The sequence below is a fragment of the Cyprinodon tularosa genome, unplaced genomic scaffold (assembly GCF_016077235.1).
Source record: "Cyprinodon tularosa strain WSP-4 unplaced genomic scaffold, ASM1607723v1 ctg259, whole genome shotgun sequence".
Taxonomy (NCBI): Eukaryota; Metazoa; Chordata; class Actinopteri; order Cyprinodontiformes; family Cyprinodontidae; genus Cyprinodon; species Cyprinodon tularosa.
Window position 1 is genome coordinate 810469 of NW_024038958.1, and position 19237 is coordinate 829705.

Sequence of the window (19237 nt, forward strand, 5' to 3'; positions counted from 1 at the left end):
AGATCAGTAATATGTCAAATAATTATCTGCCACATTCCCATGTAAATATCTGTCTTTGGAGGATTTGTTTTTTAGCACCCCTAGTTCTCTCATTTTTATTCCAAATACAATTTATAATTTGAATCACAGGGCTATTTTTATTTCTATGGTTCAGTATTTTCTCAAGTAGCATCTTTAACTGCTATACTTTCCTGTCTTAAAAGGCAGAACTCTTCTAGTCTAAAAAAACCTCATTTGTTGAAATGGGGGGGCCTATTGTTTGAACCCCTTAGGGGCTTTAAAAAACAAAAATGCCTGTCTCTTTTTGCGCTTTATGAAACAAAGTACCCTATATTTTGTGGATGTACAGCTACATTTCTCATGTAAGTTTGCATAGTTTTAACACAAACATTTATTTTTCATATTGCACCACTTGTGTGCTTGTTTGTTCTGTCTAAAATGTTTATTTTGGAATAAAGAGGTTAATATAAAAAAAATATTTTGTGTCCGATTCATCGATTAATCGAAAAAATAATCGTCCGATTCATCGATTTTCAAAATAATCGTTAGTTGCAGCCCTAACCCACACCCATTCAAAGGCCTTTGAAAACTATTTTCAAACAATCCAGCTAGTGGTGTTTCACCGTTAAGAACATAATCTGCAATCATTACTTTAAGAATTCTATGCATTTACAGATTAAAACAGCAGAATTTTAATCAAACCATACAAAGTTGTCAACTTTTCCAATACCGTACTCCACGGATACCTTTACATAACTATTTACATACAATAAAACTACAAAAGGAAGGTTTTGTGAGTCTGGACTTTTGACAAGAAAAGTAAAATATAGTTGAGTAAAACAGAGTAGCCTTGTGTATATACTTACCGGAAAATTGCCGTGATATGTCTCCATAGATTTCTTTGCTGAGGCTTTGGAACTCCTCCTCTTTCCAGACTTTCCCATCAGGAGTCTGGATCTTTGTCTCTGTGCTGTTGAAACCTGCAAATAAAAACAGAAACTCACATATTGTAGCACCTTACTTTGTACTGCAAAGTCTAAGGTTCCAAACCAGAAACAATAAATACAAACATGATCCTAACAGAGGCAATAAAACACATGCTAATAGCAATAAGACTTATTAAAGTACCTTTGTAAATAGGCGCTGGTGGTGCTGATGTTACTTTGCGTATCTTGGCTGCTGGCATGCTGCTTGAGCCAACACTGTCACCCTCAGCAAATGCAACAACTGGCTTCTTAAGATGACCCTTAAGCGCCTCTCCTTGTGCTGTCTCCTCCAAATGTTGTCTCTGTCTTCGAATGCGCTCTTTTAATTTCTCAAGTTTGTCATCCGGCTGATGTCGCCTCAGGTTTTCCAACCGCTGGGACACTGAACCAGGGCTTGTGGAAGGAGAGCTTTCCCCTTGGCGAGAAGAGCCAGGGGTCCGAACCAAGCATGGGTTTGATTCGTGATTATCCATCACAAGTTGTGCTTTGTGAGAGCTCTGCTCTGTCTTCAGGCTATCCACGACCGGCTGATCGTTGATGTATCGCACCTCAGCACTCTCCACTGCAGAGGAGTGTGTGCTTTCTAAGTCCCTGTCAGTCTGTTTGTCCCTGGTTACTTTCTGGTAGATCAGCTGGCTGGGCAGGGGATCCGTGTAAGGCGGAGAGGATGTGTATGAAGACTCTGGCGCTGGCTGCAGATTGTAGGCCTCCGACTGAGAAAAGGGATGTGAAGGAGGTGTGGCCTCTCTGGACATACAACAGATTACATGGGATCAAGACAAGAAGTGAGATTAACTTTTATTTACTGCCAAGTGAATTTACAAATAAAACAGGTTTTGACTAGAGTATGTAGTAAATAATCCCTGTATTTAAAACGTTCAGAAACAAAAGTGTAAAAAAAAAAAAGTGATTTTAGAAAATACATTGCAAAATACAAAGTCCTGGAAGGAAAGAACATTGAATATTAGGGTCTTAAATTACCCTAGAGTAAAAAAGAAAGAATTGTTATCACATAATCTCTCTTAATATATGAAAAATGAAATCTAATTTGAGCACGCTGCAAAATCATTGTATATATGTTATATGTATAGATGTTATTTAATTTGAAATGCTCTTAGATGTTGTTTGCTAGTTTAGAAAAAATGTTACATTGTTTATGTATATGGTAAATGGCATGTACTTATATAGGGCCTTTATTCAAGTCAGGAGACTTGACCAAAGCGCTTTACACTACATTCATTCACCCATTCACACACACACACTCACACACTGATGGTGGCAAGCTACATTGTAGCCACAGCTGCCCTGGGGCTCACTGACAGAAGCGGGGGTGCCGTACACTGGCGCCACTGGGCCCTCTGACCACCATCAGTAGACAATGCAGGTGAAGTGTCTTGCCCAAGGACACAACGACACTGAAAGTCGGAGTCGGGGCTTGAACCGTCAATCCTTCGATTTCAGGGCAAACTCCTACATCCAACGCCACTGTCGCCCCAGATGGCTGTTTAATATGCACAACACAGTGTAAGAGTTGCTTTCAAACTCATTGTGTATTTAAGAGATGCATTCCCAGATAAAAAGCTGCGGTTTGGTTCATCAGTTATTCCAATTTTTAAAGCTAATGGGGAAACCAAGTTTCTGTACAGCAGAGTTCAATGATAGCAGAAAGTCTGAGTACTTTGCTATGCTAAGCTTCTGCAGCAGAAAGTACAGTTATTCACTTGAGCTATAGAAACCTAAATATTATGTGGGTGTAAAGGCTTAACACTGCACTAATCTTTTGGTATAGACCCATGCTGAACCTACCAAACTGAAATAAACATTTTTGGCATTAATACATGTATTCACTGCAGCCCTTTTTCTAACAACATTGGTGTTACAGTGGTCAATGTTAAACTGGAGCGAACCAATAAAGGGTTTAAGATCTGCCACCATTAAGCTCAAATACAGCCAGGTAATGTGACCAACCATCATCAACAGATTCCGGTACCTGTATGAGGCCAGAGGCTCTTTGAACTCCACACTGCTGCTTTTTCGTACATTGCTGTCCTGTGTGGCATTCCTCAAAGGGCTGCGTGAGTTACTTTTAGCTGGGTTCTGATGATTTTCACCTCTTGGCTTTGTATTCCTTCTTGAAACATCAGCTTGCCTTCCATCTAGGAACAAAAAAACAAAAGAGGTCAGAGCTTCCTTGATGGTCTTTCACAACAGAGCAAGTAATCATGGCTCTCTAAAGACCATGTGTCAGATAGACATGGGCCGCTTTTAAGGTTTACCCCAGAATTGAAAAGTCACAGTTTCAAACCCGGTGCATGTTTCCATTATAACATTCCTTCACTATAAGCATTTTATTTATTCATTTACAAATCGAAGAGAAATCAGAGACAGTTCAGGTTGTGAACGGCTGCAGCATCACCACCCCTCCACCCACTAACTCCTTTGTAGCTGCTCGCTCTACAGTTTGAATTATGACTGAAGGCTTCAAACTTTTCTCCCTGCTTCTGCCCTTTCAGACAGCTCGGATGCATGCAGCGCTTGGCACTTAAACATATTAAAGTCAGCTATAAGAAAATACCGTGGCTACCCGAGCAGATGGAAAGCAACAACCTGAAGGAAGAAGATTGCTCTAAATGTCAATAAACAGAGGAAGAATACAGCTATTATAATAGCATATCAGTGGCCACATCAACCAGCACTATTTGCTAAAATAAAGGTCAAGTTTGAGCCATGTTGAAATTAACAAGCAACCTTCAGTGTTATTCATTTAATAAAAAAAAAATTAACAACCTATTGATATAATATATATGAGCTGTTATCATAATAATGTGATATTCTTGCTAAAGGTAACATACCGTCAAAATTTCATACTGGTCCATGCCTATTGTAAGGATGCAAGTTTTATACATTGCAGTAACTCACCCCTGGTGTGAGATGTTCCTGATGTTTTCTTCTTGGGGGAGAAGGTATCGAGTAGAACACCAGTTCCAGGAGTGGCTTCCAACCGGTTTTCTATGTGCCGAAGCTACAAAAGAGGAACATACATTTCAAATTCTCAAGAATGCAAGAAGGTAAGCAAAAACAAGGTAACTGAGGAGAAACCATTTCTATGTGTACTTACAGCAGCTTTGGACTGAGCTAAACTTTTCCATGCATTTGTAAGCTCTGAAAAACAGAATAACAGAGAATTCACACACACAGAAGAAATATCAGTAACCCAGTTTCTATCTAGCCTACTAGTGTAAATTACATTTAAGGTTCCTTAACATACCTGTACCAATATTGTGATTTGGAAAGGGTTGAGCAGATGTTTTGAGGGGTACTTCAGTGGTTCTGCTGCTTCTCATCTCTCCCACTCACCTGTAGCCAATATGGAAAAAAAAATTCTAAGCAAAATAGCTTGTGGGAATAAAAGTAATCAATGAATAACTTATGCAATAAAAACAAAGAAACAAAATACATTTTTTTAATTAGCTTGAAGATAATCATTCAGTCTGGACACAAGTAATCAAAAGACTAATCCAATAAGCACATCATCTGGCTAAAAAAGCACATTCCCTTGATGAAAGCACACATCAGCAAAGTTGTGTTTACTGAAAGCAACTTAAAAGCTGAGTCAAATAACTGGATTAACTTAAGTAGTGCTTTTATCACATAATGAATGCGTGACTGTTTGGTTCTAATAAGGGATCGTCTTCTCCACAAAATAACAACACTGCATTGATAAATTTTCAGTTTCAGTCACTACTGGACAACTCTCTAATAAAGTTATAACTAGTAGTTTGTTGTGGTTATCCTTTTAGTACCCAAATAAAACGCCCTGAGTCACGTGATGTTTTGGTAAGTAAAGGCTTCCACTCATACCAATCAAGTGACACAGTCAAGAGGGTGAAACTAGTGGGGGGAGAACAAGAACAAGTCACATTGATCTTCCAACATTTGAGATTTTACAATTACATATGTTCTCTTACAGTTTTAAGAACAGAAAGCAGGTTTAACAAAAGGGTTTACAATGTAGCTTCTATTTAAATGGGAGAGACCGAAAACAATGGGTGCATTTACCGGTACTAAGAAATGTAGTACTCATGCTGTTCCTTGCAATATCAAGATGTGAACTGAAAGAGGACAAGTCTACATTTTAAAATACTTCATATCAAAAATGAAAAACACAATCCTGAATTTGGTCAAACACCTACTTGTACTAAGATAACCATTTATTTTTAAACACTACGTTTTCTTAACACTGCGTATTGAATCCCTAATTAGCTCTAGAGTATCTTTCAGGAACAGCCTTATATGTGACTCAAAACCAGTTTAGGCATTTATGGCTAGCGAAGCAGAAACTCAAAAACACTGAAACTAGAAAATCCTTTACTTAGATAGTTGGAAAGAAAATACCATGTCAGGGTTATTTTATTTTATTAAAACAAAACTCCCTTTACACATCTAGTTATTATAGTTGAAATTCAAAGTCAAATTAGTAAAACCTAAACCATTCCTTTACTTCGAGGTCATGACAAAGTTCAGATGAATATGTAACTAAGAGTTAAAGAAATCACAGTCGCTTTAATCAACAAACATCCTCATGAGTAGTGGTTTGATTTGGTATATCTTTAACAACTCCAACCTACCGTTTTATTTGACACAATTAAACGTGTATTGCGATTTGAAAAACGTACTATTATATAATCAATATTTAATTAGCAGCAAAACTTAATGCCATGAGAAATAAGTAGGGGTATTTCTCATGTTACTCAAGGGTAGCAACATGTGGCTATCACATTTGAAGAGACATTAAAATAAAGAAAAGTGTTGCAATCTAATTTCAAACCACAAATGGCATACTATGCAAAATACTATCTTAGCCAAGCATGTAAAGAGGAAATACTGGCCAGGGTTTCCTCTTTACAGGAAAATAGTTCTTTTCTCTCTCTCTTTTTTTTTTTTTTTAATGACAATAACTCTCAATATGGCAAATCACTTATACTGCGAGTTTGCTCATTCAACATTCAGCTTTGTCATGAGACCTGCAAATTACATTTAGCACTGACCTCGTAAAACAAAAACAAAATAATTAAATATATATACACGCACATATTTGTGGAAAATGTTTTTTTTTTTTTTTTTTTTTTGCTTTTTTCACAGGTAAATATGTAGAAATAACAAGGATTGTGATAGCAAAACTAACAAGGTACTTTAGAAACTTGAGAATATACATCTCAGAATATACAATTGATTAGCCATTTTCTAATAAGTGTCTGGATAGCTAAAAACCCAACAACGACAGTAACACATCATTTGCTGTTTTTGGATATATTCAAAATAGGAATTCATTTTGACCAGATAATTGTCGAAACCGCACACTCGAGAGTTTCGCTAGGTGGCAGGAAAAACATCAACTTAGCATAGCAACAATTTGTCAGCATTAAAAAAGACATACCTTTAGGAGAACGGTCCAATTTCTCTGGTTGTCCACATTTAGGCTGAGGAGCTTGTCATATGAAAGTCATAAAATCTCAAACTTCTCTTTTGGTTTCCTTTGGCGATCTGTTTGCTACCGTCAGCGTCGCTAGCTAACGTTAGCTAATCAACTAGCCAAAAGCTACAGCAACTAAACTGCCAACTTTTTCAACAGACGTACTTCCATTTTTTCCCAACTTGTTTTACAAGAAAGGTATCGTTCCCAAAACAACTGTAGGGGTTGTTTAAAAAATTGTCTTCGTCTGTCTTTCCGACGTCGCCTTTCCCGGGTTACTATGTTGACGTTTTTCAACGGTGAAACTAGTATCCAAGACGGATAGATAAGTTACAACGAAATATCGCGATAGCTGGCTTGCGTCATATGGTCTGACGCTCTTCTCAAACACGAAAAAAACCCTGTAACGATCGGTCACATTAGAAATTAAATTCCCGATAACCTAGATACTTTCTAAATACTAAAACCTAAGCATTTGGTGCCTGCGCTTTTGTTTAAATAGCACGTATGACAATATATGAGTTAAAACTCACTGACATGAAAGAAAGCCCCTTTTATGCACATAGAATACAGTCAAAACGACATCTTAGACTATACTACCCTCTTGTGGCCAATGTGGGTAATACATAAACCATTCAAAAGGTGTGTGCTCCTTTTAAACCTGCACAGCTTTAGTTTTAATTTTTCATAAACTTTGTTTTCGCTCGAATCGGCTATTAAGGCATTTTAAAGGCATATATTTTGATTTTTACAGTATTTAAAACGTTGTTCTATCTATTTTTTCATTGACAAACATGTGATGGCTGTAAAAATTAAGAGTTTTTTTTCTGCAGCTTGTGGTCTGGATGTTCACAGGTGAGTCATAAATATATAAACCGCAGTGCAGTAGTCCGTTAAGATGACAGATCATCGGGTTTCCAGGTTATGGATTTTTGTTAAACCATGCAGAAGGCAACAAGTAGGATTCTTGTAATGTTTGAAAGCATTTCTGTTATGAAACAGCTGATGTCTTAGATTGCATCTCAGCCACTGCATTTATAATCGGCTTAATTGTATGTTATGATATATTCTTTAAAAGGGGGATGTTATTTAGGCAATCCATCCTTTTCTTTCGGTTCCCCTCGGCAAATAACCTGCTATAACCCAGACTCCCTTCCACTCCTCCCTCATTCTCTCTCCTCTCTAAGGACTCAGAGGAAATACTACAGTGGAGGTGGTCGTTTCTACAGACGCGTTTTCATTTTTTATATGGAAAGAGGACCGAAATGGACACAAGGTTTTGCCTTTTAGGTAAGAAATTGAAATTCCTCTTTTTCCAGTGCACTAAAATAGTAGAATATAGAATATATTTTGCAGTTTTCTAACTGCACACAACTAAAAGGTGTTATTTTTTTAATGGAAGATGGAAGGGCTGAGGAAAGAAACACTGTCAGTCACTTTTAGTTGATTTTGTAACACAAAAATTTAATAGAATTACAACTGAATGGTTGCCCATCAGAAATCAAAGCGTAGCTCATCCTTTTATTGAAAAATTATTCTACAAAACATTCAAAATCAATGACAATGCATAAGTCATTCTTCAATGCATTCTGAATTATACTCAGTGACAGAGCGTTTTGGCACTATTCTGATTGTTTAATAAAATTGTCAGTATGAGAAAGGAAACAAATCAGACAAACAGACTTTTAAAAACAAAATGTTTATCTGACTTGCTCCCTAATAAATACAATCCTACAAGGTTTTCTTATAAGGTTTACTTCTGACAATTAGTTGAAGAAATTATCTTTGTTTTTATGTATTTATTTAGAAAAACATACCCCAAACAATATATGTATTGGGATGGGGGTGAGACATTAGGGCAACCTATTAATCTATTTTCTGAAATAGATTTAAGTTTAAACAGTTGGTGTTTGTTAGTTGTTAAAGCTACTAAAGGAAAACGCAGCATTTCCAGATGATTTCATTACTTCACACATCCTGTTGGTATCTCCCCCTGTAGGGTGGTGGGCTTTTACTAGAATTAATCAAGTGATCGTATTTAGCAAAGAGAAAATGGATCCAGTCTTTGATCGATTCCCCTTCTTTGGACTCCCTTGTTAATTATTTAATCATATGAATACTTACCAGTTACACCCCCAGTGTCTTTATTTCCTGTTTTATTAATCGTTTCTTCTTGAGTGCTCTGATTGGCCAGACCAAATTGCCCCATTCTCCCTGACAAGGGTGTAAATTGCTTTTCATGGTGTATAAATTAATGCTGCTGTCCAGCTCAGGAGGGAACATCAATGTACTTCTTAAGCTCTATTTTCATTGACCATACTGTGTTTAATAGCAGACAAAGTCTTTGGTTGATCGCTCTCAAAGATTATATACCGTAATTGCAGCAAACTGAAAACAGATTACTAACCCTTAAGCTCCATTTCCTTTGGTTACATTAAAACCCAGAATTTAATAGTTTATTCTCTAATCTTATGTGGAAGGCCAATGCAAAGTTATGCATGACTATAAACAAAGAAAAAAAGTTGGAAAAAATATAAAATGTTTTGACAATCATTGTTATTCAGCCCCCTTCAATATGTGGTCATATCAGAGGTTTGTAAGGGATCATTACAGAACAAACAGCACAGCAAAGAACAAAGGACAGGCCAGGGAGAAAATATGGGGGAATTTATTGTAGAGTTAAAACAGCACCTTCTGCTTTGGAGGAGCTTCAGAGAGACAGCACTCAGGTGGAAAATTCACTTCATAGACTAGCTATTGTTTATGCCAATGCAAGTAGTTTGATCTGTATTGAATAGAGAATAAAAAAGGGATTGCTTAAAGAAAACCATAAAAGTTCAGGTGATCGCGCAAACAGGAGGCATATGGATATCTGGGCAAACACTGAGCTTTTTTGCCTATATTCAAAATACCATTAGAGGAAATGGGTTTCCTCAAAAGGACAGAAACGTTTAAAAGAATCTTTCATACCATACAAAACAAATGCTGCTCCACGGACAAACATATTCAGCCCTAAGTTTTCCATATAATGTTTGTGAATTTTTTGTTGTTTATGTGTTTAATTCTTTTAAACAGCATGTGTTAACGATGAAGATAATGATTAATTTTAAAACCTGAGTCAACACCTTTGTTGGGTGAAAGAGTTCAGGTAAGCTACTAAAGAATGAAAACCATCTTATGCAACCGTGGTGTCAGGGACTCTTTTCAAGCTGCTGTTAGTCTAATTTAATTTTAGTGAGCGACACCCACCATTTGATCAGTCGTGTCCAAATACTCAGAATCACTTCAACGGCATGGATGTCTGAGAAATGTAAATGTTCGTTTTGAAGTGTCTAAGGAAAGGATCCATGTTATCAGATGTCCTGGTCTTTCTGTGACACAAAATGCAACCTGTAAATGGATAATATAGCGATGCCAATGGTCAGGAGGGGGCATGAAAGGTCAATAGGTAAGTATGGAGGTGGGTAGAGTACCCCAAAAATGTATTCAATGAAGAGAGGCACTGCTGTAACATTTAATTACTAAAGTAAAAGTAGAAAGTAATCATCTAAGAAAGTAGGAGTAAAATAGTGCTTCAGAAGAGGACTAGTATTGAGCAGCTGCTGGCTCCTAGCACCCGATTTAAACGTTTTCCACATAAACCTATAGACAAGACAACTTTATTTATATAACCCACATCTATACAAAGACAATCAAATATGCTTTACATGAATGAAACAATAAAATAGAAAAAAATAAAAGCTAGTGAAGATAAAAAAAGCATAAAAGTATAGTAAAACAATTAAAAAAGTTGGACCACAACCTGAAACTAATGCCTCAGTTAACATTTCAACATCTGCCATTAAAAGCAGCAGTTCTAAAAAGGCTAATACTGCACCGAACTGTGAACACACTACCTAGAAAACTAATCTTTACGGTAAATAATGCATATATAACAGGAACCTAAAGAGCCTCCAGCTAGATCTACTGTTTACTATATTTATAATGAAGAGCTCAAGTTACTCGTAGTGGCACTGTAACCAGAAGTTGTACTAGAGTAGCAATACTCTCACAGATTATTATTTAAGTCAAAGTAAAAAGTACAGTTAAGTACATCTACTCTTAAAAGTGTGTTTTTTTCTAATTTACTAAAGTAAGTTGTTTTCTAAAAGGTACTCATGTAAATGTAACATAGAAAATGTATTTACTCTTCCCACCTCTGGGTAAATATTTTTAAAGCTTTGAAATTAAAGCAGTGAGATATTAATACCAACAGAAAATCCGAAACAACGTATCACAGAGAAGAAAAGACTGACAAGTGAGTTTTTATGCTTTTCTGTGGTCGAAATGTAAACGAAAATTGGTAAACGAAAAAAAAAAATGTAAACGGAAATCAAAATGTGAACAAATTAGACTTGAATAAATAGGTATTGAGAACATAATTACGCAACACAGCTTAGACTTAAAGTTTCAGAAATATTTAAAGTAGGGTTAAGTTAAAAAAATGCAATAAAATGTTTAGACAGAAACATAAAAGAATAAAAGAAATAGACAAATAATACAATCAGTACGTAGCAGCTGCTGAAACATGTTTTGAAAAACTGAACATAACAGAAGTTATTGTGTAATGGTAGATTAATGCACACTGGCAGGTCTGAGCCTATAAAAGTGTTGGGTGTTATCAATGTGTGCTTAGATCGGTGGAAAAAGAATTACTGAAGTACCTTCTCTCACCTTCATAATAATCAACTTATGGTGTTGATCATAATCAGGAAATTTTTCACTCAGCCCTGGTGAAGTTATGAATCTCAGTCTGCTCTTGTTGAAAACAGCAGTTGGCCTCTTTATCTTGGATGATGACTAATTCCTGCATATTTATTTCAATCCTCTCCTGTAGTATGAAGCTCTTGTTAAACAGACAATCAGCAGTTCTTCAAAACACATTGTGCAAGTAGACTGATTATAATGTACAGTTTTCATTTATCTGAATACAGAAGCTCTGATAAGCAAGAAAATAACCTTTACGGTTTCAAAGTCTAGAGAGCCCATTAGAGAATGTCTTACTTGTTCTGCAAAAATACAAGAACTCTCTTTGGGGTTACAGTGTCTGGTGTAAAAATGAGCTGTAGAGTTGAGTTTTGGCAGCACTGTGGCAGATGAAGGATCCAGAAATGTGTAGTTTATGTCTACCTTGAGTACTGTTTTTTTCCCCCATTGTAGCACCCAGACAGCATGATGACACACAGGATGTCAAATCTTTATTGGTATCCCAGTTCTACAACTCTATACATGTAGTTCGGACTCTATTAAAGATTAATTGCACTGAAAGTTGAAAAGTCCTGTATTTAAAAAAAAATGTTGTCCATGAGGGTCACGGGGCGAAAAGCAGTGAACCGAGACATAGAATAGTGTTTCCCAAAGTGGCGGTCAGGACCTAATGGGGCTTTGCAAGATAGTCATTGTGATGTGATCTCTTAGGTATTTAGGCAGCCAAAATATATCATTAAATGCATCAATGTGAATGTCTGAAATGTACCATGAAATAACAAAAAAAATGTATCAGTTATTTGTTAATTTAAATCATAATTCAGATATTAAATGTACTATGAAATTATAAAATCTACAATTGAGTAATAACATTTCAATTTAAATAAATACAAAAAATTAAAACGATGACTTTTATTGCATTTATTAATGCAATAACAAAAAAATTAATAATGTAATTAGATAAATAGGTATTTTATGGGGGGCACCAGTCTGTTGCATTGTTTTTTATGGGCCTGTTCACAGGCTGAAATATATGGAGAAACCCTGACCTAGAAGACATGTCTTTAGACTGTTGGAGGGAGCCAGAGAAACCCCACATATGCATTAGGAGAACATGCAAACTCCATGCAAAAATACTCTAGAGTGGAGTTTGAACCCAGGACCTTAATGCTGGAAAGAAAGGGTGCTACAAACTGTTTCATGGTGCAGCCTGGATTTCAGGATGCATGTCAAGTCCATTATTCAATTATAAAATACATCAAACTTTTGTTTGTTTCTGAAGAAAGTCAAAACTTAAATCTGAGTCATTGGGAAAATAATTAATTAAATTATTGATTAATATTTAAAATGCTTCATTATCCAAAGGAATTCATAATACCATGCACTGCAGCAACAATTGTCTGCTTCTGTCTCCTTAAACCCCAGTGGGTCTTAGCAGATGGCCGCTCACACTGAGCCTGGTTCTGCTGGAGGTTTCTTCCTGTTATAAGGGAGTTTTTCCTCTCCACTGTTGCTACGTGCATGCTTGGTGTGAGGGATTGCCTTCGAGTCAATAAGTCGATGCAATCAATTTTTTTTCCTTAGATAGAAAACTTATAATCACTTTGACTGTATGATCTGGTTGAATAGTAATGTGCCTTGAGATGATGTGTGTTGTGAATTGGCGCTATAGAAATAAACTGTATCGAATTGACTGCAAACATCCATGTAACAGTAGGCATGACTTGGGCCTCTGTTTCAGACCAGAACCACCTGAAGTCTTTTAGGCTAACAAGCTGTTATTCCTATTCAACTAAAATGCAATTTAACATCAGGTTATGGAATAATCTCAGTGCATTCTGTCAAAGATTTTATTTTTTCCTTTCTTTACTGCCCTGCTCACTCTGCATGGTGTAGACATAAAAATGGGTCTTCATCATGCCTGTCCAATTGTGGTTGTTTTCTGTGCGTTTATAATCTTTCATTTGTTGGAATAAATCGCTTTTTTGGCCATTGTCTAATCTAATGTGGTCAACACACCACGTCTTCATTTTAAAGTCATGTTCTCTTTGTTTTTTGCATAATTTATCAAGGAAAGTAATATTACTTTTGTATTACTAGTAAAAAGACTCTGATCCAAGAAAAAAGGACTTAAACATTTTTTAAACTACATTTATTTTATGTTTATTGTTAGTGATTCCATTTATTGTTCCTAATTCTGTAAATGCTATGTGTAATATTAATTAAAGGCTGTTATAAAAAAAAAAAAAAAATCTGGCTAGTATTTTGTGGCAGTGCAATTGAAGATGTATTTTTTAAGCCTTTTTAGAAATTTGTGGTTTAAGTAGGATGAATTGGAACATAACATAGAAATACCTACTTTAATGTATTATTCCATTAGTGAAATAGACCAAGAAAATCTATTAAATTTAGGTCATGCAATGTAATCTTCCTGCTAAAAGGGGGCTAAGGTGTTCTGGGAGAGGAAAATCAAAACATTAAAGGCAAAAAGAAATCCAAATAAACAGTTCTGCAGTATGTTTGCTGTCATAGACTTTGATCTATTCAAACTCATGGCCGCTCACAGTTTTCTGCACAATACTTACATAATGATGGTATGAAAATTTAATGATCCCTGCAGGAATATGGGTTTGTTGCTTTTGCAGAATAATTTCATAGTGCAGGAATAAGGCGAAGGACCATCCAACATAAAAAATGAGAAAACATTTAATAGATTCAATAAATGAATGGTATGTTTGGTACCCAGCTGCAAACAAGGAAAAACCAGTGTTTAAACATCTGAATGAAAAGATGCAGTTTTTTTTTTTTTTACAGAATTTGCTATTAAAAAATGTGAAAAAATGTCCACATTTGTTAGAAGTAAAGGGAAAATGGGAAAGAAAGTATATTATCAAGTCTTTCTAATTTACAGACATGATTAAAAGTGAAGTAAATGGTGTCATCTAGGGGAAAATACGTTATGTCTGTTATGAGACAGCACATTTTAAGATACACAGAAAGAGAATTGATGATTAAGAGATAACAATTGCTGAGGAGGGATGTGATAGTGGGTGGGAGGAACCAAAGCTTAGACCGTAACGTTTCCTTATTTGCATATTTTGCTGCATCTGTCTGTTCATTAAAATGCAAACACAGAGAGTTATTAAAAGCTGTAAATTTATTATATAGATTCTGGCACTGTCTAATGCACTCTATATAACACAGTTGAGTAATATCAAGTATTTTTTTTTTCTTTTTAGAGTGAGTAACTGCGCAGCATTTGGGGCCTTAGCTGAGTAAGGGAAAATAGACTTCTTCATCTGTTCACTCTTTTAATGCAGCCTTCGTTCATAGTTTTTAATTGTTGAAGTATTTATTTTTGTTAATTTGAGTGATTATGGCTGATAAAAAAATATATTGCTTGATTTAAAACTCTGTATGACTTAAACCTCACAAAGAATTAATGGATTGATGTCAACAGGACTACAAGAACTTAAAATTCAGACAAGCTGAAAGAGGCTAACAAAGCAGGACTGGAATCATAGGTTGATCTCCTCCATGCTGCTCTGCATTGATGCAGTAATTCTTGCACATAGTTTAAGGAAACACTTTTTGAAACTTCTGTTTATTTCATTAAAAGGTATTCTTCATTAGACATAAGCATTTATCATCAATTTACAAAAACAGAATTGAAAAACATGTCTTAATTTTTTAACTTTTTGAACTGAAGTACACATAAATGACCTACATATATTAATATATTGAACGTTTTGTATTGTTTCTCTCTAACCTGTTTTCTTAACTTAATTTTTAGTTGCTAAATCAGAATTTCAAAGTTTTGCTCTGCTTTTATAGCTGTTCTTTTCCACTTTAACATTTGCAGACATCATCAGGCTGTATTTCTGTCATTGCAGGAGATTAAGTTGTCATCTTTAGTATGAGAGATATTTCATTGCCTATCTTCCTAGATTATTAAAGCTTAACTTTAGGGGTTTCCTGAATCTAATTTTCTTTTCTAAAAACAGCATTGTTATTTTCAGCAGGCTCACATTTCACAGCTGACTAATCTTCAAACACATCGTCCATTAGTTTTAGGTGACATAACACCTCCTGACACGCGTTTGGCCAATCACCAGGTTGACATCCAGGCTGGGCAGTGGATGGTTGCAGTACGATGTGTAATTATTCAGTCATGCAGGCTGTTAGTTAGACCCCAGCAGGTGTGAGGAGGTGCTTTCGCCTGCCTCGGTCTCGCTTTCACTCCTCATTATTAACTTTGCAAACACCTGGCTGTCCAGTGAGTAGCGTGAAATACACTTGGGCCCCTGCAATCATGCGCTCTAGTTTAAACAAAAAGCATTTTTCTTTGTTTTTTTGTTGTTGTTTTTTTTACATTTGACCGAAAGTGACTTGGAAGATTTTCTGCAAGTCATTGGGTTTGATGTTTATGAGTAATTCCAGGTAATGGCAGTGCAAGCTCGGGAAACAGCCAAAGCTAATCAGCAAACTGCCTCTTAAAAGCTAATGAGGAGATTAGAACAAACCATTGTCGACCTTCTTGACTGTATGATTGGGAGGAGCAGCCACAGGAGAATGTGGGGAAAAACCAACTGAGCTTTAATATCTGTATTTTTTTTTTTCTTCAAGCTTTTAAATTGTGGTGTTTTTAAAGTGCTGGTAGCTGTGACAATTTACCAGAAAAGCAGCAACATTAGGGTCAGATGCAGATGGAACATGGAATTACAGATTGATCTCTGTTTCATTAAATAATTGCTTTTTTCTTTCTTGTTATTCAATTTTGATTTCATTTAACCATTGAACTGGCAGGTTTGGCAGTTTGCTAAATGAGCCATCAGCAAATTTATTCACGGATTTGAGTTTTTTAAGTTGCACAAAAGTAAACTGTCTGAAAGGCCATAGGATCCATCCAAGTAGTACTTCTCAAACACATCAGCGTCAAATGAGATATAAAATGTTAGTAAGAGTACATTTAGGATGATAAAAGTTGAAGTGTTTAACTAGTAGCAGCTCTATAAAATCTAACCAGGTTGTTGCATCATGTGAAGATGTTGTTCAAATGTATTTGAACAACATCATATCCACAACATAGCCCCAAAATACGTTTTGGGTCTCTTTACTCCTTTTGCTGCAGGACAAAGATTAGCTGAGTCAATAAAAAACATTAAAATCCAATAAACTGATGTGTCCTGATTTGCTGCAATCAAATGTTTTTGTAAACTAGGTGTTCATCTAGTTGCAGAATTATTTAATTCAAGTACATTGGAGAGTTGCCAAGCATGAATTGTCTGTTCAGGGTAAGGTTACAGCATTTCTATTCTAGTCAAGAGCTCATTTAGACTCCAATGTTTTTGTTTTATGATATTTTTTTGCCAATTTGAGATGAACTTGCCGGTGGGCTTTGGATCACTGTCTTGTGGCAACTGAGCAAATCTGCATTAACGAAGCATTAAAAAAGTGGAACGCTTTGGTGCAATTTGGAGTCTAATAGAGGGATGGTTGACCTCTGGATGACCTAGAAAAATCATCTGTAATATCTCTGAAACAAAAATAGCACAAATGATAATTTGAACTGCCAAGCAGTCTATTTGCTGAGTTGTTTCACATGGATGGGGTGTCAGCTTCATGGTCACTGAATTGTGCATGTGCGAAGTGCAATGCACACGTGTAGTGTAAAATACGCAAGTTTAGCATTATATAATCTTGTGCTGAATAAAAAAAATGGGAACCCAATGTGCCAGTAGAGCATAATATGCGTTTGTGGTTTACTGTTGTCATAATTCAAACATCATACAGTATAAGAGGGTCTGACAAGGGCTGAACGATTTTGGCAAAAATAAAAAATATATATATATATATATATTTTCAACCAACTTAGCGATTGGGATTTTTTTTTCTTTTTTCGATTTTCCCTTGCACTAAGCAGAAGCCCGTAGATGTTTAACTTCAGGGTTTGGTTTTTTTCCTTACCTTGAAAGCTTGCAGAGTCCATAGTTGTAGGATTTTGCTTCAACCTTTCATTTGCAAAAGTGCTTACTTCTACTTGCATGCATAGACCTGCATGCTAGCTGGAAGTTTCTCTTTATTTTTTTTTGTCAGGAAACCCATTTTAAACATATTATCAATACCTAAAGAGCTGGAGTTAGAAAACATTTGTCTCAAAGTCTTGACAATTGCAAAAAAAAATTGGTTCCTCTGCTATTTGAAATTTTTATTTTCTTTAATTGTAATTAGATTGCAAATGCAAATAGTTGCAGAGCCCTGGTTCTGACTCAAACAAATATATATAATAAAGGAGCCCTGGACCAGTGGGTTTTATAACACTCTATTAGTTAGTCTCAGTTGTTGTGTTCTTGGGCAAGACACCTCACCCACTCTACCTGCAGTTGGTGGTCAGAGGGCCCAGTGGCGCTGATTCTATTGCAGCCCCACTTCTGTCAGCCTGCCCCAAGACATCTGTGGCTACCATGTAGCTTGTGTGTAGGAATGAGTGAATGACCAATTGTAGTGTGAAGTACTTTGAAGTCCTCTGAGGTGATAAAGTGCTACACAAGTACAGGCCATTTACCAATTTTTCAAATTTCCATTTTCTGTACATGTTTGATTTTGTTCAACCCCTGGCGAGGTGGAGGATCATGGCTGCAGTTTATCTCTACAGTCTCTGGCCAAAAGGTTGGCTACGTCTAAAACATTTTGTCAGTCGACTGCAGGTTCAACAGAGAGTCATTGTAGATAGCGGGATAGACAACAGTGTGTGCACACACTCACACACAGGGGCAACTCAGATTTAGACCCAGATATGTTATTAAACCTATAGTGGGAATTGCTTGGCAACAGTGCTTCTTCCTGTATAAAAAAAATAAAATTAACTGAAATTAAATCGCTCCAATGGTACAATAAAAACATTATTTAACACAATTAATTTATGAACTTAAATGACTAAGAATTAATGAACTTGAACAGATTTGATCAGACGCAGCAGCCATCTGGGCAGAACGAGTATGATAACAGTTGATCAATCTTATTTCGTAGGCATAGCTGTTCTGCTATGACTCAATAGTGACTTAAACAGATGGTGAAATTAGATTTTGATGACATGCCTACATGAAAAGATCAAAGTTGTTTGTAGCACAGTTGTCTGGGTCTCTGAGTAAAGACCCTTAACCCTACACTGCTCCCCGGGCGCTCCACGATGGCAGCCCACTGATCCCCAAGGGGATGGGTTAAATGCAGAGGTACATTTCTACAATGTGAGATCAATAAAGTTAAATTATTATGTCTCCTTCTGTCTTTGCTTCACATTTGAATGCAGAGGCTGCAGCATCCACGCATGTCTCCAAGATAAAAAAAAAATTATACTCACAAACCAAACTGGTCTAATTGAAATTAAATTATACAGTTTATTTTTTTCACTTAATTTTTTTAAGTTAATTAGTTGATATGTTTAGTTTTGTTACTTGAAAAACCTTGTTTTCTTTGATAAATTATTTTAGGACCACAGTTAACAAAAAAAGACCTTAGCCATCAGCAGCTAGAAGAGCCATGCAGTAAATCTCTTAAAACTGCAAGTGCATCAATAATCTGAGGGAGGTCTTTAACTTTAAATTGCAGGTCGCGAGATTAAGTACAGGCCCCACCCATTAGCAACCGACTCTGTTCCTCGGTCTTCATGATGCTGTTTGTTCTCCAACAAATCTCTAAAGCCTTCACACAACAGCTGCAGTTATAATGAGATTAAACTGTACACAGTCGTATCCTATTAAAAAGTAGCTGATTTTCTAAGATACTTGCATATGATTTCATGCAGTTATAAGATTTCTGAGACTGAATATAAATGCACTACACTGTCTTGGTTATCTGTCCAGAAAAAAAGGTTAAAACATTATAACTTGTATCAGGTTTATTTAGAGAAATTATTTAAAAAAAAAGTTGAAGGGCAGTTGATAAACTTGTTATGCATTGAAATACCCTGTGAAAGTCATAAAAAGAGGAAAATGATCCTTATCATATTGGTTGAACTCTATTTCATTTTGCT

At 36.0% G+C, this 19237-nt stretch overlaps 2 protein-coding genes across 5 annotated transcripts in view; one reads left to right on the forward strand and one right to left on the reverse strand.

Annotated features, from left to right (window-relative positions):
* cep350 (centrosomal protein 350) overlaps positions 1-6789 on the reverse strand; it is a 33728-nt gene extending 26939 nt beyond the window's left edge. For all 4 annotated transcript variants that reach the window (XM_038288577.1, XM_038288576.1, XM_038288578.1 and 1 more), the window contains exons 1-7: positions 6424-6789; positions 4255-4343; positions 4105-4148; positions 3906-4008; positions 2977-3142; positions 1129-1733; positions 867-980 (exon numbers count right to left, since the gene is read on the reverse strand). In XM_038288577.1, the coding sequence (XP_038144505.1) occupies positions 867-980; positions 1129-1733; positions 2977-3142; positions 3906-4008; positions 4105-4148; positions 4255-4330 (1108 nt within the window). In that variant the 5' untranslated portion in view covers positions 4331-4343; positions 6424-6789. The remainder of the gene's footprint in view (positions 1-866; positions 981-1128; positions 1734-2976; positions 3143-3905; positions 4009-4104; positions 4149-4254; positions 4344-6423) is intronic.
* An 857-nt stretch (positions 6790-7646) lies between these two features.
* Positions 7647-19237, forward strand: part of LOC119785787 (probable voltage-dependent R-type calcium channel subunit alpha-1E) — a 163782-nt gene continuing 152191 nt past the window's right edge. Inside the window, exon 1 of the mRNA XM_038288579.1 lies at positions 7647-7749. The gene's annotated coding sequence lies outside the window, so the exon portion shown is untranslated. The remainder of the gene's footprint in view (positions 7750-19237) is intronic.